We start from the raw sequence: 24,530 nt of genomic DNA on the forward strand, positions 1-24,530 counted from the left end.
CAAAATTGGAACCAGTGAAATCTGCCCATGTGGAGTGTCACCAGAGAATGCTGACCATGTCCTCCAAAACTGCCCTCTTTACCAAGAGGCCCATACAAGACACTGGCCCCAAAACACCCCAATAGAAAGAAAACTATATGGAGAGCTCCCTGATTTGGAAACCACTGCGCAGTTCATCTCATATATTGGTCTAGTCATCTGAAGGCTCCAACATAAAAATGAGAAGGAAGAAGAAGAAGACTGTCACTCCTTGACAGTTTCACAGAAAGTCATGACACAAGTACATTTAGTACACAAATCTAAGGGAACAAAATTTAACTTTACAGTTAGGTGTTAATCATATTTCTAATAATAACGGCATGTGTTGGATTCTGAAGATTAAGAATAAATGCAAGTACTTAATGACTAAAATATTCAACACAAGACAAACTTATTTTAGAATCAAATTAAGCTTAATCCTCACTAGACACTTTTCTAAAACAAAAATGTGTATTGAGGATGTAAATCCACACTATATTTATGTTCTGATGGACACTATAATATTGGGAATAAACAAATTTTACCAAAATGAATTTGAATTTAAAATGCCAGTGTATAAAGTAAAAAAAAAAAAAATCACAGTTGTAGACATTTATCACCGCAGTTGCGGAGGAATGGAACTATTAGAAGACATAACCTAGTAACTTAAGTTTGTTTAGATAGGATAACATATGGGCAAGGTGAAAGTTTAAATAAATTAGAATAGTTTTGATAAAAGAATATCAAAATCTTTTTAAAAATTGAAATACATCATCTTAATTCAGTTTTCTACAATTATTTGTTCCCTTTACAAATATGTTTGTTTTTTTATATACTTTCAAATGCTGTAAATATGTTCAAAACAATTACAAGACTTAATTAATTTATTCTCTTAAAACATGTTTTCTATTTATTAGGGATTTTTAAAATTATTATTATTTTGTCACTAAACTGACATATTTTAGCAACATAATTTAACAGAAGCAAGGATTAAAAACATTGATAGCAATGACATTAAACTGGGTGAATCAGAAAGTCATGTTACATCTTGACTGTTTCACTTTCTTTGTCCAGATTTTCAATGATCACAGCTGTCTTCACAGGAGACTAGAACAGAAGGTGAAGTCAATCTCATGTCACTCACTGTTTCCTGAAAAGAAAATATGAATGTAAAAAGTAGACTTTTTATCAGATATACATTACTATAGGGAAGGGTTACTTAGACTTCCATTAGTGATGATGTCATTAGCAACAATTAAGATATCTATCAAGTGTGAAAAAAGTCATTTATCTATCAAGTGTGAAAAAAGTCATTTATCAATCAGTTTGTATTCTTGTTTGCTCATGGTTTGTTTATGAAAATTGTAATATGAGTTGATTTTTGTTCCCAACTCAGATCTCTAGCAAGTGTGAAAAAGAATAATTTCTTATTCAGTTTTGATTTCTGTTTGCACAAGAAAAGTTTTTAAAAAATGTAATTAGAATAATTTTGTTGTTCACTTTTTATTCAATGTTTAATTTAGTTCAGTAGATTGAAGAGTGAAGACTAGAAATACTGTTCAAAACGCTTAGGGAGAAAAATATGTTCATCCTACATAGTGTTTACTTCATGGGTGATTTTACCTTCTTAAACATTGGTTCAACAATCTCTGGAAGTGTATGCATGCTGCTTTGTATGAATGGCATAGGGGGCGCTGATACTGCAAGGTTGTTATTTGCATTGGCATTTAATCTGCAAGCCTTTGGTCGTCCTACAGAGAAAATAATGGATCATATTGCATTTATTTAGGTCTGCTGTGCTTCTATGAGCATATGGAAAAGCTAAAAAAAAAAATTATAATCTAAGTAAATTAATAACTGGACTTTGTGAAATGGATGACACAAATGGTGGTCAAGAAATCATACTGTCATCATCCTAAATTTAAAACAATTTTTCCTTCTATGAACCATTTACTTTCCCATGTGCCCAATAGATCTGGGTGGAATAAGGAATAAGGCTGTCTGGTTGTTAGGTAGCCTCTATGGTTCCAGGTTTGTAACCAGCCCATTCTGCAAGAGGTTTGGACTCTTCAACTCTGAAGAATTATCCAAAACATAAAACATTTTATGAACAGAATCATTTGATTCTTAGAGAATTCCTCTTCCAAAACATGTATAACATTTTACAAATACTTATTAGATTCTCAGAGAATTCCTCTATAAACATCTTGAAATTTTTATTCAGAAGCTAGGCTTTCTACACAAACTACACAAAACAGCTACCATTTCCTATTACTTGGGTGTAGGATGCATTAAGCTTCTTTGTTATTTTATAAAATATTACTGACATCTTTGAATTTAAATGTAACCAACAGAGGCAAAACACAAAGATGACAAAAATGTTATTATAGTGCAAGTCTTACTTCCTGGAGGTTTCTTTTTCTGTAAAACTTGAGGTCCACCATTGATTTCCAAGCTAAACACAAATTTAAATTTCTTTGAAATTTTAACAGTAAATTTTTATTTTAAAAGTGCAAAATATAAACAAAGAATCCACAAAATTTTGGTAGGCTGTAGATGTTGCAATACTTACCACTGAGATGGTAAACCAATGCTTGTGGCTCGCTTGAAGTCTTCAATAAAATCTTGACAAATTTTGGGCTCTTCCCCAATGTTCTTCATTATTTTCTCAAACAAATTTGGTACATTACGACATAAAGAGAAAAGGAGACGATAGGCTGTTTTGTTGAATGTAAGGTAACCTAATGCCACAGCGGCTCCACTTCTGACCTAAAATAAATTTAAGAAAAAAATACATTAAAATAAATTTACTAATACATTAATTATCAAATTGAACAGGTCAATCAGAAATGTAGATACTACTAAGTTCTTGGTCCAAATTTCTATAAACCTGCAAATATTTGCTATAAAGAACTTTGATGAGATGCTAGTGAAATTTATTTTATGTACTTTATTAGGATGACCTGCCTGGATACACCAGATATCTTGCTGGTCCCAAGCCCTGGAAATTGAAGGGGTAATCATATGGCTAGCAATGGCACTAAAAATTAAATCAGTAAACAATAGCTACAGAAACTGGCCAGGATATGGACCTGAAACTTTTGAACCCTTTACGAATGTGGCAGAGTCAATAAAGTGGCAAATGAGATGAGAAAATACAAAATCAAGTTTCTGGCTTCAGTGAAAGTCTGTGGAATAGAAGTGGTTCTATTTTTAGGAAGGAAAAGTCATGTATTGACCATGCTGCTACACTACACATCATTAGAGACCTCCATTGATTGGCAACCTCCACTATACATGATCTTTGTAAACTTTCAGAAAAACTTTGGCATAATTTGGAAACTGATACATCATTACGGAGTACCACTGATGTTCACTGTCATCAATGAGTTATATATAAGCTGACCAGTTCATTTCCAGTAAAAACAGGGGAAAGACAAGGATGCATAATTTGCATAATGCATAATAACTTTAATATTTTTGTTGGTCATTGATTGGGTCATGATAAAGACAGTCACTGACACACTGTACCCTAACTTAACACTTAAAATACTTGAACTTTACTATTGATATCTGCCTCTTCTGCACACCCAAAAAAATGTTCAGGCCAAATTGATCACTAACAGAGGAAGCATACAAGACAGGACTAGGCCTACTGATCAACAAAAAGAAAACTGAAGTTACAAGAAACAATAAAAAACAAGAGAGCTCCAAGAGGGAGAACATCCTCAATACAGACCATTTCCCCTATTTGGAAAGAAGGGTTAGCAAAGTGGCACTGATGATGTTACCAATATACGAAATTGCATAATTAAAGCTAGGTGTGCCTTTAACACTCTTGATTTCATCACACCTTTTATGGAAAGACAACATATTTCATATTATCAAATCAAAATATAGTTCCACTACATACTATGTCATTTGGTGAGTCTAACTTGTTGACCAGCAAGTCCAGAGATCCACAGGTAATCATAGCATCTGTCAGACCAGCTCGTGTATGAGACAGGGCAGCCAGCAGACTACAGGAGAGCACCACAACCTTTTCTTCTGGTGAGTTGAGTTTGGACACCAGCATCATGATGCCCTGGGCTGTCAAACTTACTTGATCTTTGTCAATTATAATGCGAGCCAGAACCACAATCTGGAGACAAAAAGACATCATTAATTGATAATCTTTTCATTGAACATTTAAACAAAAACATTTCTTGAAGTAATAAGTTTTGTCCTAAAAGTTTTACTTCACAGACAAAGTTATTGGAATGATAAGCCTCCCCCTACCCCTAAAAATAAAACAACCTGGAGTCACAAGGGCATTTGTATTCCAGATTCAAATTTGTAAAAGTTCCTATTAATTTTAAAGATCCTGCTCAACACAAACGTGGTTGCATTAAATTAGCAATAGTCTAATACTAAGTAAATCTATTAGAGATGGTTGCCTGGTATTTTGATTTGGTCCTCTTGATGGTACCAGGTTCATACTCTGCCCAATGTCATCCCACATTGTCTTGCAGGAGGTTTGGACTAGGAAGTATATTATCTTCAACTCTGAAGGAACATTCGAAACATGTAAAACATTTTGCAACCCCATTCAATTCCTTTACCTGAAAAGATGCATAGCACTGGTAAAACTCATCATTGGACTGAATAAATTTGTCAAACACATCATAGCTGATACCTCCAGCATGTTTCATATTCATTTGTTGTGGCGTGTTGTTAAAAGCAAATATTGTCAAGGCCATACCAGCTCTTAAACGGATTTCCTTCAATTAGAAACAATTTCAATAAACTAGCATAGAATGTTAATTTTAAGCAATTGGATGGGGGGGGGGGGGGGGGGGGGGGGAGCGTTTTTATTTCCTTACAAAGGTAAAGAAAAATAAATGTTGACATAGAGTTAAATCTGCTGAATTTAACCCAACTGTTAATCTGGATAAAAATCAGTAAATGTTATTGAAAACTGTGTGTTGACATTTAGTAAAATTTGCATAATTTGACCAGCTGTTATTCTGAATGAATGTTACTGAATTGAAATCAATTCAATATGTCAGTGTTCTATTCCTATGCTAAGTTACACCTCCTATATGCTAAGTTACACCTCCTATAGATAATACCATTTGATGCAAGAGTTCAATCATGTTAAAAAATCACTACTTTACCTAAGGTAAATATACTGTCTAATTGGGAGACCCACTGAGACAATTGGATTTGAAACCCAGAACTTTGAGAAGATGATGACCAGCAAGGAATAATTTAATCAGGGAAAGATATAAGCCAAAAGTTAATAGAAAGCCACTAGCTAATCTTCTTCTTCATCTTCTTTAGCAAGCTAGAGGCTTCAAATGACTAGCCCAATATTTGAGATGAATAGCGCTGTAGTTTCCACATCATAACTCCAAATAGTTTTCAGTAGGGGTGCTTGGGGCCAGTGTCTTATTTCAGCATGTTGTTTTAGAATTTAGCTTTGAAGGACTTGGCCAGCATTCTCTGGTGGCACATACAAGGGTAAATTACAGTAGTCCCAATTTGGAACATGTGTTGTTTCATTCTGTTGTGTTCTAAGTTAAAAAAAAATCAAATGTTAGTTGGGTCAAGATAGCTTAAAAACCTGCCATCTCAAAAGAAATTGTTAATAACGTGAGTGTGGTATAAACATAAAAAAGTCTTTATTACAATTCAAATGGTACAATGTATATGCAGCTTGACACAAAGTAATCTATTTGCTACAAGAGTTTAATTTACATTTTTAAAAAATCCCCTGTTGTGTTTGTATAATGTTTTACATGTTTTGGATGTTCCTTCAGAGTTGAAGATAATTACTTCCTAGTCCAAACCTCCCACAGGACGACAGGGGATGGAAGCGGGCAGAGTTTGAACCCGGAACCATCGATAAATCTGAACGATAGTCCAGCACGCAAACCGCACGACCAGGCAGCCATAAATTGAAATAATTTTACAAAGTCTACCAGAATTGTAAATAAATGTAACTAACTTTTTCTTTTTACTTGATATGTTTTCTTTTTTACAAAGTAAAGTTATTACAATTATGTTTCAATTATAAACCAATATCATCAGTTGGAGTTAATTTTTTAATTAGTTTTTCAGAGAAAAAATATCTGATTATACATCTAACAGTCTAGGTCATAGAATAACCAGCATTTTATTGTTTGTGTACTGACTGTAATGACTATAGTGTTCAGTAAAAATAGACCAGTATTGACATGCTGACTGGACTAGCTGAGAATGTTTGTCTATCGATATGATTAGGATATGCCTATCAATATGATTTGGATGAGATATACACATGTAGATTTTTAAAAAATTTGTAATACTTAAGTTTAATTGCTGTTGAGTTGCTTAATGATGACTTGCACTTTGACAAGTAGGTAAAAGCAAAAAAGTACCATCAAATCATTCCTGTAACAAAACTCACCTCATCTTTAGATCGTAACATTATCAACAGTGTATCAAACTTAAAGGTTGCCTCCTCAGCCAGTTTCTCCTGGTTCTCGTGGTTGCTAAGGACAACATTACCTAGGGTAATAGCCACCTCCACTTGGATTTCATCATTAGGTGGCTTGGTCAGCAAATGGACCAACAAAGGGATGCCACCTTCATCAGCTATCTTACCTTGAGTCACTTTATTGTTCTGAAAGGCTACACCTTTCAATGATGAAAAAAACAAAACACTATTTAGCATACAGTTTCTCAACAGTTGACATAAGATTGATCAATTTGTTAAAATGAGAAAATGTTGACTTGGAAGTAAATAAAGTAAATTAAAGTGCTTAAATCAAGGATATAAGGGCAGGAGTTGTACATTGACAGACTCAATTTACTTGACCACCACTAATATGTAAAAAATAATATAAAGGAAGTATTGAAGTAACACGGTCAATAGCTGACTAAATTTCCACAATAAACATCTAATACTAATAAAAGATAAGCAGAAACATTTAAACTAAAAAAAAAACAACTAAACTACAGTACAGAAGAACTTTAAGTATAATCCATTACTCCCAATTACTTCCTTTGATACTAACGAAACATGGATGTTCTATGGTTCATAAGAAGACCAAATAATCAATATTTGAGGAAGTATTGAAATGAATGATGTTTATCTCCGTCTTTAATTCATGTTTAAAATAAATTTCAATAGTAAAATGTTTGGGTACATCAAATTTTCAGTTGGAAGAAATATTATTACTATTTCTATATTATGAGACATGGTGGGGTTTGCAAATGCTTAGAATGCAAATTTTTATAAAGGCTGGGATTTTTAAGTTCTTGATTTTAGAATCTATTTTGACCTAGAGATAATAGAACTTTCCAACACATTTTATGGGCCACATTAGTAAATCCAACCAAGCCTCTGAGAATTCACTATGCAATGTAGAAGAAATTTTGAGGGACCAGATAGCAGTGTGTCTTAAGCCACAGAGAGGGCTTTGACGTTCTAGTCTACCAAGCTCTAATAGACGCCTTAGGTTTGGAATAAAAACAGCCATTGTTAGCATTTCAACAGAAAAAGGTAAGCTTCACATCATCTGGTTCTTAATTCTTAAGGGAAACTTAAAGGGAAATAATCTTTAGATATTAATTGTTACTCTTAGCAAGAAGTCATAATGCTACAATTATAGCAACATATCATTATATATTCACATACAAATTTTTCATTAAAGCAAAAAGCTCATGGGTGGATTAAAAAAAAAAAGTCTTTCCACTGCCTATTCCAGTGTTTCTCAAACTGTGTGCCGCGGCACACTAGTGTGCCGCCGAAGATTTGCTGGAGTGCCGCGGGAATTTTCAGAACGCCACCTGTGTAGCGTTACACAGGTCTGCCAAATATTAAATTTTTATTTTACGTTGCGATGACATCCTCAAACACAACGACCAGTTATAGTAGTGGGTCGCTCCATATTGACGGAAATAGGTGTTAGCTCTTCAAGTTATGGAATTGTCCACTATATATAAATTATTATAATGACTCAAATGTAGGCCGCCTTAGCGGATGCACAGCAGTTCTTGAATTGGTATCGATAATAATAAGCGATGTGTTTCAAGTAAATTGTTTAGGTGTATGCTAATAATAACAAATTATCAATAAGAGCTATTTATTGTTATCCATGGAGAAATACGTTAGTAAGAATGAAACTGCGAAAGTGTTAAATGAAAAGCAAGGGACCAAACGAAGGTACAAAGAAGATTTCATCGGAGATGGTTTCATATCTTCTGGACCTGAAGATGCTCCATTGCCATTCTGTCTGATTTGCAATGCAATTCTGTCGAATGAGGCGCTTGTTCCAAGCAAATTGAAGAGACACTTGGAAACAAAACATCCAGCTGTAAAAGTGCAACTGAAAGAATACTTTGAAAACATCAGGGCTCAACAAAATAAACAAGCTAAGAAACCAACTACCTAAAGCTGCCAGAAAAGGGATTGATTGCAGTTATTAGCAAAACGCAAGAAAGCACACACAGAGGCTGAATCAGTCATTGCACCAGCTTTAGTTGTTGAAACTATCCTTGGACCCGATGCCGCTGAAAAAGTTAAAAAAGTTCCTTTGTCAAATGATACTATCTCGTGCAAAATTGAAGACTTATCGTCAGATTTACAAGATCAAATCTGCGAACACTTAGACCTGACTGACGATGAAGTGTCTCTGCTGTGGTTTCTTCAAGTTGATGAATCCACTAACGTTAGCGGCAAAGCCTAGCGGCTAGCTTTTATTCGGTTCATAAAGGATGAAAAATGTGTCAACGAATTAATTCTTATTTTGCAAAGACTACCACCAAAGGCGAAAATATTTTCAATGTGGTGAATGAAAACATTTTGCTCTTTAAACTACATTGGAAAAACTGTGTCAGCGCTTGCATCGATGGCTGTCCTTCCATGCAGGGAAATAGAAAGGGATTCGTCACTCTTGTGCCTCAAGAAAATCCAAATGTATTAGTTGTTTAATGCATGATCCACAGAGAAGCTCTTGCCTTCAAATCTTTGCCGAAAGATTTGATGTCTGTTCTGGATCAAGTGATTGAAGTTGTAAACTTCATCAAATCTCGACCGCTTGCATCCCGACTTTTCTCAGAGCTTTGTGAATTCAGACTACAAATGTCTCCTGTATCATACCAACGTTCGTTGGCTCTCCAGGGGGAAAGTGTTAAAGCGTGTCGTCCAACTCAGGTCTGAGCTGATTTCATTCTTGGAGGCTGAAAAAAAAAAAGACTTTGGATTTTCTATTAATGAAGAGATCTGGTGGGTTAAGGTGACATCTCTCTCTGATTTATTTGACAAATTAAATTCATTGAATTTAATTCTTCAAGGACCATCGAAAACCATCATCACTGCATCCTCAAAACTGAAAGTCATTTGGTGAAAAAATTATCTTTGTGGCAAAGTAAGATGAGTCTTCGCTTCTCCTTTCTCCTACTTACAATGAATGTAATGAAATCACCCCCAAATTGTGCACACTTTGACACACTTGCAGTCTGTATTGCAGCATTACTTTCCAACAGTTGGAAGTAATGAGTATGGATGGGTCAGCTATCCATTGGAAACAATAAAGCTACAAATCTGACAACTGAATAAGCAGAGCAGCTCATTGATTTAAAAAACGATGCAGTTCTTAAGTCAAGTTTTGCAGAGAAAAGTTTGGATGTGTTTTGGATTTCAATCAACATGTTATATCCTGCAATCAGTTTAAAAAGCAATCAAAATAATTCTTCCATTTGCATCTTCATGGTTTTGTGAGTTTGGATTTTCAGCACTGACTGAAATCAGGTCTAAGAAAAGAGAAAGACTTCTTACAATAGACGATGAAATGCGAGTTTGTTTGTCGACTTTGGAGCCTCGATTAGATCGCATTTGCTCTCAAAAACAGGCACACCCTTCACATTAAATGTGATACTTAAAAACAGGTCAAAATCTTTTTTTTCTTTTTATTATAAACAACTATTGCTCTTCGTGGTGTGCCGCGACATTTTTGTAGTTTGTTTAGTGTGCCAGCAGACAAAAAAGTTTGAGAAACACTGGTCTATTCCTTCTATCTTCTTGAGAAGCCAATTCTTATTGTGAAGAGCTCCATTCCATATAGTCTTTGGTTTTGGATCTCAGTTTAACACTACATGAATGATTAGGTATAATTGCATTTCAGTTGTGTATTGCTCTTCAGATAGAGAGGGCAACAGAGATGTTTTCTCATTCTTGGCCTGTTAGTCGCTGAATAAGATATGCACAGCTTCAGATCCATTTGGATTGGTCTGAATGAAACAGTAGTTGAACAATTGGACTTCAGAATATATATCTGGTGAAGTTAGACATGATTGTTTAAATAGTGTAAATAATCTACAGATCTTGCTCATATCACTCACCTACGCATAATATTCCCAAAACTTTTATCACCATGTGAAGTACTTTGATAGAGGTTTTTGGTGATCGCAGCAACCTAACCAATTGAGAAAAGGCATCAGCAGCAGCCAGTTTGTTTTGATTGCCTATGTTCTCTGATCCAAGGGCTATAGCTGTCATACAACCTTTAGAGAGTCAAATGTTTTAAAGTTCAACAGATTATGACTCAACAAGATCACAATTTAGTAATATATTAGGGAACCTAAAAAAAAAATTGTATACTTTGTAAGATCTGCATTTATGTATGCTCTAAATAAAACATAATTCAATGGTTATTATTTATGATAAGCTGGTATGCATTTTTCTTAAAAAATACACTTCTGTTTTAGAAAATTACATTCATTTTTATTATTAGAAACACTTTGTGTGTATGGAAAAATGTGGACATTATCTTCTTATCTTATCTTATAAAATACAGATGTTACTTAAAAAAAGAAGATGATTATGTCCTACTCGTTTCCATAAGTCAATCTAGTCGCGTATGTTAATCAATGACTTAAAGTTTGCCAAGTCATTGGTTTTCCTGGATGACTCAGGATGGCTGCCTGGTTGGGATGGCTGTCTGGTCGGAATGGCTGCCTGGTCGTGCGGTTTGCTCGGATTTATCGATGGTCGAGGGTTCAAATCCTGCCCGCTCCCATCCCCCATCGTCCTGCGGGAGGTTTGGACTAGGAAGTAAACTATCTTCAACTCTGAAGGAACATCGGAAACATGTAAAACAAACAAACAGACTCAGGCAACCCATTCCATGCTCTAATAGCACTAGGGAAGAAACTAATTAGAACTTACAATTACACAAAAATACAAACTTTACAAATTGGGAAGAGGGGGGGGGGGGAGGGATTTCCATAAAAACATAAAGGGGATACTGCATTTAAGTTTGTTTGTTTTTTTAAAATCTTTTATTCTTTTGAAGGACCCGAATGGTACAGCAAAGCTCAACTTTAATTCAGACATAGAAACAAGATCAACTAACCAACATATAAAAGTTTCTCTGTCGGCTCCAGCAACATTTGTATGATGTGAGTGATGGTGATCCTCTCTGCAATGTTTTTCTGTTGTGTTTTTGTGTTGCCAGCTAGAGCCCAGAGAGCACAAGCCCCTTGTTCACGAACTTCAACAAAAACATTCTTAAAAAAAAAATAGGAAAACAGAACAAACAAATAAAACCTTTATTTATAAAGTTATGGTAGTTATGTGGTCAAGACTTGAACCATTCAAGTTGGCTCAACGTCAGAGAGTGAATCATATGATATCCAGCAGAAGTTATTAAACAATGAAGTTATTAAAAGAGTCATAAAAAAAAAAGAAATTGAAATCTACAAGTATCCTTGATTGATTTAAGTTTCTATTGATCAATATGCAACAATGAGATGTTATAATTCTAACAACTAAAGCAAACTTAGTAATTTGGCACTTTTTGGTACAATACAAGAGGAAATAATTTATTAACGATAAAGTGAATTTTTTAAAACTAAGAAAAGCAGTTTTTCATAGAGGTTAGAAAAAAAGTTTTTTTTTATTTTAATTGATAAATAAACAAATTTCAATTTAAAATCAAATGTGTTGAGGTACAAATATACATTTCAGAATTTTCAAATAAATCTACTAATAATGTTCACCTTTAATAGCCGTATTAGTGCTTTAGGTGCATCAAGTTCCAGAAACTTTTTCTGACTTGCTGGGTTTAGGCTGGCCAGAGCTTCTAGTGCACTGGCTGCTTTTACTTGTACTGTGGTACTTTTGCTATTTTTGATGAGTTCAACTAGAGGTCTGCATTCAAAGCAATATGTTTGTAAGAAAGGATTAAATCAAACACAATTGAAGGTTGGTAGCTCACCTGCAACACAAACACTCTTAGGATATGACAGCCTTTTTACAATATCTCTCACTCCTTGGTGGAACCTGGGCAAAGGGTGGCTGGAAGCGATTCTCAAAAATAGCTCTAATGGTTTTCCTATAAATCTGACAGTGAATGTATGTCGTTGGGAAAATAATTACTAGCTTGTTGTTATCAGAAATGACTTTGCAGTCTGAATTCCCATGGAGTTAATACAATAGTTGATATAGAGTTTGCAATTTGTGAGTAATAACTTCTGAAATTAGAGTTGCTAACATGCTTGTCTTTTACTACATCAATATGTTGTAAGTTTCCATCTACCCACCTAGTATTTCTTTCTTGGTTATTATTTTGCGAATGGAATATTTTTCTATGTAATGTGTTGTTTGTTTCATTAGTCTTCTATCCTTGATCTGATTCAATACTATTTGTTTTATGATTTTACTAAGTTATCTTACATGATGAAGATAATTATGTCATGATCTAGTAGCTTCTTGTTTTATTTTTTATTTTAGAACTATTTAGTAATAGGTGCTTACTTTCAGAGTAAGAAAACAGGGTTAAAAGTTCAGCAGCCTATCTGATAGTCTTAAGTTTGAGTCCCCAGTATTATGTCAGAGTTATTTTTTTTAAGATTGTAGGACTGGATTCCCAGAGTTTACCAATCTTCAAATGGGTATCTGACCTTTACTAGCATCCTTGTTATTAGCCTGAGCTAGAGTCACATAAACTTGGCCTGCAATTCTAGAAACTTTGCTTTTAGAAAACTTGCTATTCACACATTAGGAAAGGCAGGGAGCATTTTCCAAAGACTGCAGCCTATTTGAACTAGCCAAGCCATTGGACTCGAGACAAAAATACACCTTCTCAACACAATCGTCATTCCAACTGCTACGTATGCATGTGAGACATGGAAGTCATCTGTCAAAATTGAGAAAAGACTAAATGTGGCTCAACAGAGATGGCTGAGACGGATTTTGGGTCTCAAACAAGAAAATCCTATGCCGAACTGGGAGTCGAACACTTAGTGAGGTTGTGACTGAGCGTCGCATGAGGTTTGCAGGACATGTTCTACGCCAAAATGAATTACGCACACCAAGAGTTGCGATAACATGGAAGCCAAAACGAGGAAAGCGCAAACAGGGACGTCCTCGTATTACTTGGCAACACACCTTCATGGAGGACCTCAGAACAGTGGACACCAGGTGGGAGGAGGCTTATGACATTGCCAGATCTTTATGGAGACAGCTTGCTGCCCAATGCGCCGAACGGCGCGGGAGGACCTAAGTAAGTCTAAGTCACACGTTAAAAAATAGATTAGCTTACATGTGTGCATCCTCATTGATGACTCTATTTTGATTCTCTGTGTTTTTAGAACAAGCAGCAGCTAAAGCAGCAGCAGCCCCAGCCTGTAGATCCTCTGCAACAAAACATTTGGCTTACAGAGCTGGACCTTAACCTTCATTGAACATTCAAGTACTCTTTGGTTTCTTTTCAAAAAATCTTTGTTAGTAACAGAATTCACATCACAATTTTTTTTTTACGTTTTAATTATCAAGTTGAAGGAAGTTGATAATGAGGTCATCATTCAAACATCAGAAGAAACTTTTTTTGGTCTGGGGCCAAATAAACATAAATTTTCAACACACAAAAAATGTCAAGACCAATGGAGCAGAGCCAAAGCTGCTACATTATGGGTTGTGTACAGAAGTTTTTAGGAGCTTATTATCAACAGTTCACAGATTGGCTATGGCCTGCAGGACATATATTGATCAAGGTGATAGAGACTTTTTAAAAAAAAAGAATTTAATGCTTTATAGCCAATTTGAATCAATAAAGAAACCCTAAACCAAAAAAAGGTATAGTAATTAGTAGTAGTTCAATTTAATATTAATAATTCTGATAATGTGATGTTACTTAGGTATGTAATTATGTCACTTGGGTATGTAATTTGAGAAGTTTTTAACTTTTTACATGGTAACAGGTTACTGATTAATGTTAGAATTGGATGACATAATTACCAGAAGGTATTTCAAGAAACTCCACCAGGTGCTCTAAAGCTCCACACTCTGCAACAGTATTCTGGTTGGAGGTGTTGTTGATGCACAGCACACGTATACAGTTGACTGCATTCACTAGCACATCTTCTAAGTCAGAAAAGAGTAACTGGACCAAAGGGGGGATGCCGCCACATTCTGCAATGAAATTCTGAAAAACATCATCCAGAAACCATTACAATAGAACACATGAGACCAATCTAAAGAAACATCTTTATACTAACTATCACATCATGTAGTTGTCAATGTCCCAAGAAAAGAGTAAATAGGAAGTAAAAATGTTGGTTTTACATGTTACAGATGTTCTTTCAGAGTTTAAAGTATTTTACTTCTTAGTCCAAACCTCCGGCAGGACGAGAGGGATGGCAGCAGTCAAGGTATGATCCCAGGACCATCGAGAGGTACAAACGACAGTCCAGCGTACATACCGCACAACCATGTAGACATTTATTTATTCTCCAAGCTTGGAGTTTATGCATAGAAGATTAAATTTATGAAAGGGAAATTGTTTCCAGTAAGAGTATATTCTTGAAATTTCAGTTTGAGAACCTATATATAAAGAGATGAGGAGGTTATTTCAGGGTAAAAAGAAAATCTGTTCAGTTTATAAATTTTAAGCTCCATGTTACATCACATTAACATGAATCTATTATAGAATTTGAATTTCTATATATATATATATAATTCGCTACATCAACCAACCATGCCCGACTCTGTAGCCCTTGATGTAAAAGTCATGGAAAGATAACTCTTTTATTTCTGCAAGTAGGACTAGAGTTACCCGTCACTTTCGCGACGACAGAGAGCGTGGCACCGAAAAAAAGGGGGTGGGAAGAGAACAAGTAATCTTCTTTCAGTATATATAATTCATTACATTGCCAAACATGCGGGACACCATGCACGCTCGCTGACTCTCTAACCCTTCTCCTGCCCCCTCCTCTCTCTCCAGGCATGTGCACACAGTCGTTTGCCCAAACCCACCCCATTTGGACAACTGTGTCTTTCAGGAAGTGTTCATCCATCATGCTGCGGGTCGGGTATAAAGTATATTACTGCTTGAAATAGAGTGTGTGTTTAATCTTTTCATGATTTCTACTTGAAGATTTTATTTCTTCACTTAAAGAAGGATTGTTTGTTTGTAAAATGTTTTACATGTTTCGGATGTTCCTTCAGAGTTGAAGATAGTTTACTTCCTAGTCCAAACCTCCCGCAGGACGATGGGGGATGGGAGTGGGCAGGATTTGAACCCTCGACCATCAATAAATCCGAACAACAGTCCGGATTTCTGGCAGGAAATAGATGTAGCCAACAGAAAGTAAATGTAGCCAACAGAAAGTAGATGTAGTCAACACCATTGTAACACTGACTTTATCATTTAATATTCTTTATATTAGACAGTAGCTAGAAAAAAAAACAATCGGAAAAAAAGTTATAAATCAATTTTAATTACCCTATTCCTTCTACACAACCTTTGAATAAGCATCAGCTATAACTCTAGCAGCATCACCCAGGTATCAATACTATCAATTAAGGATTAATCAATTATTTGTCACTTTCCTTTAAAAGAAGAAGTCTTAAGAACAATGTTGTGAACTATGTGGTTTGCATGTTTCAATACTGCCATTCATTTCTTCATTACAAAATATGGACACATCTGCTCAATGGATTTTTATTTCTTACATTTAACTCTTAATATGCAGACCAATGTCCTATAAATAGAATGGATAAATAACAACAATAATTTTCATAGCTAATCTTGGATCCTTTTTCTAACATCTTTCACATTATGGGACAAATTATACAACATAAAATGTCTGAGGAGCCTTGTGGTGATGCAAGTTCCTTTCAAGTCTTTTAATTGAAAATAATTTAATAATCATACAATGTACATTAAGCTAACATTCATCCACAAGGAATCAGCGAGGTGTTTTCACTCTAATCGTGGACAACACACCCACGTGACTACTCTCCAGTCCACCAACGGGACAGGTACACTCCTCTTGACTGTGTGTCAAAGTCGGCTACCCACATCGCACAACAACTGTGTCACCACAAGCCTAAGCTGTAAAGCTATCCTTGGGTTCATCTCATCGAGACAACATAGAATCCCATAATTATTCATAATTGTTTTGGTAGTTGTTTTTTTTTATGAATTGACTTGAAAAACTATAGACCTTTAATTTTTTTTTTCCTAAATGAAGATTAGTTAAAAATAGAAATGTATAAACCTCACATCACATTTGAGGGTAAAAGAGAAATGAAAAGCAATCCAAACCTGGTTATTTTCTACACAGGAAATGTCTGAAAGAATGATAGCTGTTCGAGACTGGATATCCTCTATGTGAGATCCCAGCAACTTAATCAGAACTGGAGCAGCTTTTGCCTTGGACAGTGCCAATCTCACAGGATCATTTTCAGAAATGTTACAGATAACTGCTGCTGCTACGGACTGCATGATATCACTGTCAATCTGAAGGAGTTGCACCAGTGCAGGCACCCCATCTGGAAATAGTGCTCTAATAATTCACAGCACACACAAAACAAACACTTTCTAAGACCTACATACCTATCTTGTACTTTACTACAATGTTATGACTAAAACTTGAAATATTCCTTTACCAGCTTCTAGAATAAACTTCCAGTAACTCTTCTTGTTGGTGGTTAAAATCTCAAGACATTTCACAGCGCTGTCTTTTTTATCCATGGCTTCATCATTGAGCATTTCTAAAGTAAAATGTGACGCAAAGTGAAAAGGAAGAAAGAAATATGAGTCTCAGTATGAAAAGTGCTAATAAAAAAGTTGACCAAAAAAATTCAGTCTTGAAAAGTAGTTAGAAGGGTTTCATTTCAATTAATTATACATTTTAAAAAAAAGATCCAATGTCCTAGAAGCAAATCATGATTTTAATAGGGAATATCTAATAAAAGATGAATTTTATTTACTATGGCTGCCTGGTTGTGTGGTATTCCCTTTAGTGTCATTCAATGGTCACAATGGTCCTGGGTTCAAATGCTGCTTGCTGCCATACCCGCTGCCCTGTGGGAGTTTCAGGCTAGGATGTAATAATCCTCAATTCTGAAAGGATGGCTGCCTGGTCGTGCTGGACTGTCGTTCAGACTTCTCGATGGTCCCGGGTTCATACCCTGCCCACTGCCATCTCCCGTAGTCCTGTGGGAGGTTTGGACTAGGAAGTAATTTATCTTCAACTTTTAAAAAACATCCAAAATTTAAACAAACATTTTTACAACCAAGAACATCCAAAATGTGTAAATCAAAACAAAGAAAGTACTACATTTATGCGTATGGACAGACTACAATATAAAACTTATTCCAAAAAGGGAGGTGCAAGTCATTCTATTATTTAAACTCTTCACCAAGTTTTTCAAGGGTACTAGTACTTCTGCTACTTTTTGAAGATGTTACAACTTGTTTAAGGAGCAGCATTTCACAAGGTTTTTATCACCAAAAAATAATCTTTTTGGATGTAAGAAATAAGTGACATTATGGACATTAAGTAGTGCATCTGTGATTTTATAAGGAGAAATTACATAGAAGATATTCCCAAATTACAAATAAGATATCCCCAAATTACAAATCCCCAAATTACAAATAAGATATCCCTGAATTACATATAAGATATCCCCGAATTACATATAAGATATCCCCAAATTACAAATATGATATCCCCAAATTACAAATAAGATATCTCAAAAACAATTCAAAGAAAAAATTCAATAGTGGAAGAAAACAGCCAAATAGACTATCCAAAAGGAAAAGCAATAGGATCTAAACTAACAAGTATATGAGGTTAACATTTGTAAAATTTATTTCAAATATGTGGTAGATTTAAAGAAATTCCTGGAAAGCGAACTTATTGGCAGGATACATTGCTAGTGGGAATATGACATATTTTTATATTTTGGGCATTTTATAATCTAGAACCAAAAATTAGTGTTACATAGAAATTTGACAGTAAACAGATCAAGATGATATATTTCTATATAAAGAATAAAAATTGAGATCAGAAGAACTATTTGAGAATTATTTTATGTATAGTGGTCAAGCTGCTGTGTGGACTCGCTAGTGTGTTGAATTGTATTATAACAGTATAGGATAAAATCTAAGCTTACCAACTAAAATGTGCCATACTGGCACAGCCTCATTATTAATCTTAATGAAGTATTCTAGCACAGAAGTGTGAAAACGTAAAGTTGCCAATATGACAACATTGTTTCCTTCAGTATCTCTGGCTTGTATATCAGCACCATGGTCAATCAGACATTTCACAGCAGACAAAGCCCCAGAGCTGGCAGCCAAAAGCAATGGTGTTGAAAGCAGGCTAAGAAATGCAGGAATAAATTAATTGAAAATGTATTCAAACCTAAACACAGACACAACATGTGTAAGTTAAATAACCATTCACAATCATTGGACAGGAGCATAAAGACCACTAACAAAAGTAGTGCAAGAGCTCAAAGACCACTAACAAAAGTAGTGCAACAGCTAAAGAACCACTTTTAAAAAGGAGTGCATTGACTTAAAGGCCACTTACTAAAGAGTAGCCTAGTTGGACACTGTTCTACTAAAACTAACAAATAATTGTTCACAGTAGTTACACATTGTAATGGTAGCTGAAACCAGCGTGTGATACTAGATAACACACTGCTGAACTAACCGCAACTACTTATAACGGCTTTACACTAAAATACAATTTAATAAAATTATATTACTGTAACTAGTTTTCATGAAAAATTATTTTTTTTATTTAGACTTGTGTCTATATTTATAAAACAAATATTTTGATACAGACTATATCTAATAAAGCAATCCTTTTCTTTCTTTAATACCAACAAGGACCAAGTTTTGCATAACACAAAATACAATTTTGTTGTTACAGTAGATGACAAATTCTTATGGTTGATTGGGGGGGTGGGGGGGGGGGGGGGAAATTATTTAACCCCTATAGCTATACAAATACTTTACTAGTAGAAATGCAACTATACTCACTCATTAGTTGTAGTCTGTTCAAGGAGTTCCATATCTTTGCGGAGTAACAGTGTCAGAATTGATTTGTGATCAAAGAAAGCAGCATAGTGGATGGGAGTCCAGCCATCCTGGTCAATGAGAGACATGTCAGCATCATTGGAAACAAGACAACAGGCAGCATCTAAAGAGCCACAACGAGCTGCCATGTGAAGTGCAGTTGGGCCTGATGGGATGAAAAAAAAAAGTAAAATACATGAAAAAATACATAATAAATACATGTTCTATTATCACAATGGGTCTACTTTTAAGTTAAATAGATACTTTCTCTCACACGAGCCAGAGAAGAATATCTTCAATTTTTTTAAAATATTTTATTCAAAAATTTTTCTTAGTATTTAAATGTTATGGCAACCATTTTTTTTTAAAGAGACACTAGTTTAATATATTCAGAGTTTGTTAAAGCTCTTTAAAATGTAAACATATCATTCAAGTCCAGGGGTTGATTGAGAAATTCACTGAGCACAAGTAAATAATAAGGCTTTGAGAACAAGCTGCATAAATTTTAGCATTAAGAACATTCTGGGTTTACTGTCAACAAACTGAAGGGATGCTACAAATAGTTCTTACTATACTTTTACTATAATATCCAAGTGAACCAAAAATGTACTTTAAAAAAAAAACAGAGACAAAAATCCAATTCTGAAACTGAACAAATAATGAAAAATGTAAAAAACTTCATTTAATGAAATGGGAAATTTTGTCAATTAAAAGAAACATCCAGACTTTAGACTTTATTGTGAAGCTTCAAAGATTAGTAAATAAAATTCCTGTTAAAGTGAATGTGATAAACGCTAAATATGAAACTCCAAAGGAATTGAAATATACCATCGAGTTTATCAGTGCGTCGTATTTCACTCTTAGCAGCAACAAGTTCAATACTACTCTTGCGTTCTTTTAAGTCACCAAAAGTTTTTGTATAAGCTAAATTTTCAAATGAATAAAGATAAATGCAAACAAATTTCAAATAATGTTTTTAAATGACCTAATACATTTTACTCTGGCATCAGAAAAAACAAGAATTAAAATTAGTTTAAATCATTTGAGAAACTATAATCAATGGATAAAAGTAAACCTAAAATAAAAATCTACAATTAACAAGACACTCTGATAATTTCACATGGTTTATATTAATGAAAAAAATAATAGTGCTTTGAAAAAACTATAACCTTTTTTTTATTGCAACATTCTAAATTTATTTTTGAAATGTAAGTCCCTCATAAAGAGTGACTTTTTTTTACAGAAGAGAGAGCAGATCATTGATCAGTGCATCTTTATTGATCAGTCCAACTCAAACTGCAAGGAAATTACCAAGTATCATACTTAAAACTAATTAAAACTAATATAAAAGTATGAATAAGAATTTTCTGTGGTTATAACATGAATAAAAACAAATATTAACAAACCTGATGCAACTATGTTGTTTCTGCGACTGTTAATATCCACAGACTGTACTAGCAACAAGATAATAATCTGAGGCCTATTGTAAATGGCAGCATAATGTATAAGTGACATCCCTTGTTCATCCTGCTTCCCAATCTTAGTGCCAGAGATTTTTCTAGTCAAGGCACTGAACATAGAAAGAAGCCCTTGCTGAGAGCAGATTTTCAATCCAACCAATGGTGTCTGGTGTGAAAGTATAGCATAATAAATACTGAACCAATCCATAAAATTGTAATTTCTTAGTTAATTTAGAGGAGCTTAGTTAAAATCGTTGAGCTAAAATGTTTTGTTTTTGTTTGTAAAATGTTTTACATGTTTCGGATGTTCCTTCAGACACAAAGATAAAGGCACATTCCTCGTCCCATATGCTAGGACAAATTTGTACAAATACTCCTTCTTCCCTAGTGCTATTAGAGCATGGAATGGGTTGCTGAGCTAGCCAGGAAAACCAGTGACTTGGCAGAATTTAAGTCATTGGTTAATATGCATGACTAAATGCATGACGCGTAGGACGTAATCATCTTCTTTTCTGAAGATAAGATAAGAGTTGAAGATAATTTACTTTTAAGTCCAAACCTCCCGCAGGACAACAGGGATGGCAGTGGGCAGGATATGAACCCAGAACATTTCAGAAGTCCGAAAGACAGTCCAGCGCGCATACTGCATGACCAGGCAGCCATTAGCTTGCGGATAATAATAATAATTTAAAAGATCACTGATATAGATTTAAAATTTTAAAGATCATTGCTTAAGATTACTTAATATTAATAAAGTACAATATTCTATTTTTATATACGTAGGGTTTTTAACATACATAATATAAGCTCAAGGCATTTTTAACTTATTTTTACATTGTACAAAATATTTACAAAAATAGAAAATTGATAGGAATTCTATTTATTTCTTCCTTTCTGCAGTATTTTATGTCTTGATGGACTATATTTTTCATTTGCAACTTCTCATGTGACTTAAGAGAGCAGTCCTTGATACACAATTCAGTCACAAATCTGTAATCACCAGACGCTGTCCAAAGGCTGTGTGAAGTGTCTAGTATGGTAGCATTATCTTGCCACCACTGGCTGTAAAAGGGGAGTAATTTGTCTCCCTTGCCAGTACAAAGCCTCTCCACAGCAAGTCCTATGCAGAACCTTCTTGTGGTGACACGGATTTTCTGAGGCAGTCATGGCCTATTGGTGTGCAGACAAGCCCTGCTGCCCACAAAACAAAACCCCTAGCTACAGGTTAATAGCTGCACTGCCTTGTGTGTGTCCCAGTAAGGTCTATGGCTAAGGGAGTAAACCTAACAGAAAATCCTGTTTTAGAGCTCCAAAGACCACTGCATTAACTGGAATGCAAATTGCAATGGTGTTCCATCCCTTTAGATCCAGTTGGTATGGAAGCAAGTTTTGACTTTTCCACAGCAATGGACTCTTTCTTTACCTTCAATCAACAAAATTTCTTCTTTTCTTTAAGATCAAAACGGCAGTTGAGTACAGGACAGCAATGCAGCAAGGGCAGCCCAATCCAATGTGAATCCTCAAGAATATAGCTGTACGTGTCCAGAGAGACTTGTAGTGTTTAGTAGGCAGTTTTGTTAAGTAAAAGAAAGCATTTTAGTTGGTGTAGCCAATTGTATTGTATTGGCTGTTGATGTATTTTGAGTTATTAAACCACCACATTGTTATTTGAAACTCTTGTTGTCAAGTTCTTGAGTTGGATGTGTTGTATAAGCAGTTAGGAAGCAAAAAACTTGACCACCCAGCTACTACAACCCTGAAATGGGATGAAGTTATCTTCAAAAATCTGAAACGTGTATGAAAAGAAAATTAAAATATGACTTCCTTTCTTCCATTAAATATGTTGTTTTTGAGTGAAAAATATGGTTACCATATTTACTTTTAAAAAGAAAAGGGTTTTTCTTTCAAAAGAGTAAAAGTAGCTGTTGAACTATTAAACAATAGGGCTAAATCAAATTAAACATTTTAGTTTTTGAAATCTAAATGTGACAGAGAGACAGACTACACAAATCTATTAGCAACTTTTACACTTTCTGGGGCTGCTAAAAATGTGATACTAGATTTTTTACACAAAGCAAAAAAATTACTCCTACTATTATGATGCTTTATACATTTCTTTGTTCCAGCATAAGCCTGTGCACAAGTCACCTTATACTTAATGGCCTTTTTTGATCCAAAACGTCTTTTGAACTGTTCATGAATCTGAATATCTGTCAGAGGTAACCTTTTAGGCTTCATTTTGTCCATCTCTTCATAATAAGCTCTGACCCATAGAGGTTTCTGGGGTGGGGCTCCACTGAATCCTTCAAACTCTATTACAAAAGCATAGTACCTGAAACCAAGAATAGTTTCATAGTTGTTAATAGCTTTTAAAAAAAAAAAAAAAAAAAAAACCTAACTGGGCTTGGTCTCTATTTTCTTATTTTATAAATTACACAAGATACTTCAAAAGAGAATATAATTACATCCAAAGCATAGCCATGTGTCAAAGTTAGTCATTCAGCTACTTAAACTCTGCTAAATAAAAAGCATTAGTAGCTTATTAGAATTGGAGTTTTTCTATATCTTAAGTTCTGTGCTAGCAATTTTTGTATTTATAAAAAATAATTACATTCTAAGTCTTCAAGCAACTTTTAAAAAAAAAATGTTTATTCTCACTTCCAATGTTAAAGAGTTCTGTGTAACCAAACTTACAGTTTTCCATTGACAGTAACTGTAGGAATGTTGTAGTGGTCCCTTACACGCTGCTGTTCAGAGCTAGTGTGGGTTAGGTATTCCTTCATGGCTGTGTCACAGATGTTTTCATATTCATTCTCAAGTTCCTCAGGTCCATCTTCCATAAAATCAGTTTCCAGGTCAAAGTTGATACCTTTAACATTGGTAAAAAATAAATATATATAAAATTTTAATATATTTGTTCAATTCAAAGTGATTTAAAAACTAATGCGTTATAATGGTAAAGGGCTAAAAAAATACCCACACCTTTCTGTATATAATTTTTTTAAAAGTCAGGATTAATTGAATGTTCCTGTTATCCAGCTTTTATAAATACTAGATATCTGCTGGTGGGGGATGGGGTGGCTGAGTGGTTAAGGACTTAACTTCAGAACCTGAGGTCGTGGTATTAAATCTTGATGAAGACTGGGATTTTGAAATTCAGGATTTTTAGGGCCCTCCTGAGTCCACCCAACTCTAATGGGTACCTAACTTTAGTTGGGAGAAAGTAAAAGCATTATGTCATTGTGCTGGCCACATGACACCCTGCTCGTTAACTGTTGGCCAAAGAAACAGATGACCTGAACACCATCTGCCCTACAGACCACATGGTCTGAAAGGGTTACTGCTAGTAAGAATATAGATGGTGGTTGCGCTGGCTGCAGAAAGAATGAGCAAAAAAAGATAATTAGAATAAAAAAATGTTCTTCACCCTATTGAAAAGCTACTTAGTACTAAATGCCAGATAAAAAAATGTTAATTTGGGGAATGAAATAAAGAGCTTGGATGTTGAAGAAATGGTCTTTGGTCTCTCAATTTAAGAAGGTTAACCTTTCAATTCAGTTTCTTAGGACATCTTTTTAGTACAGTACACTCAGATATAATAAACAGGCCTACTTGAGGGGGGAAGTAAAGGCAGTTTAGTCCTTGTGAATGTTAATTTCTATTAACCACAGAAACAGACACATTTTCTTTTGCATGTTGTTTGATC

The 24,530-nt window shown here is 34.7% G+C and overlaps 1 protein-coding gene across 8 annotated transcripts in view; it reads right to left on the reverse strand.

Moving 5' to 3' along the window:
- Nucleotides 1–470: 470 nt before the first annotated feature.
- LOC106069658 (ankyrin and armadillo repeat-containing protein-like) overlaps nt 471–24,530 on the reverse strand; it is a 35,007-nt gene continuing 10,947 nt past the window's right edge. For 6 of the 8 annotated variants that reach the window (XM_056016225.1, XM_056016219.1, XM_056016246.1 and 3 more), the window contains 20 exons: nt 23,519–23,693; nt 22,973–23,156; nt 20,771–20,990; nt 20,193–20,288; nt 19,329–19,530; nt 18,452–18,660; nt 16,940–17,044; nt 16,596–16,822; nt 14,285–14,471; nt 13,590–13,683; nt 12,046–12,196; nt 11,400–11,553; nt 10,387–10,548; nt 6,449–6,678; nt 4,620–4,778; nt 3,932–4,159; nt 2,591–2,787; nt 2,421–2,473; nt 1,642–1,769; nt 471–1,168 (listed from right to left, as the gene is read on the reverse strand). In XM_056016225.1, the coding sequence (XP_055872200.1) occupies nt 1,097–1,168; nt 1,642–1,769; nt 2,421–2,473; nt 2,591–2,787; nt 3,932–4,159; nt 4,620–4,778; nt 6,449–6,678; nt 10,387–10,548; nt 11,400–11,553; nt 12,046–12,196; nt 13,590–13,683; nt 14,285–14,471; nt 16,596–16,822; nt 16,940–17,044; nt 18,452–18,660; nt 19,329–19,530; nt 20,193–20,288; nt 20,771–20,990; nt 22,973–23,156; nt 23,519–23,693 (3,233 nt within the window). In that variant the 3' untranslated portion in view covers nt 471–1,096. The remainder of the gene's footprint in view (nt 1,169–1,641; nt 1,770–2,420; nt 2,474–2,590; nt 2,788–3,931; nt 4,160–4,619; nt 4,779–6,448; nt 6,679–10,386; nt 10,549–11,399; nt 11,554–12,045; nt 12,197–13,589; nt 13,684–14,284; nt 14,472–16,595; nt 16,823–16,939; nt 17,045–18,451; nt 18,661–19,328; nt 19,531–20,192; nt 20,289–20,770; nt 20,991–22,972; nt 23,157–23,518; nt 23,694–24,530) is intronic. The other 2 variants (XM_056016231.1, XM_056016240.1) reach the window with 2 other exon arrangements.

The sequence above is a fragment of the Biomphalaria glabrata genome, chromosome 1 (assembly GCF_947242115.1).
Source record: "Biomphalaria glabrata chromosome 1, xgBioGlab47.1, whole genome shotgun sequence".
NCBI lineage: Eukaryota > Metazoa > Mollusca > Gastropoda > Planorbidae > Biomphalaria > Biomphalaria glabrata.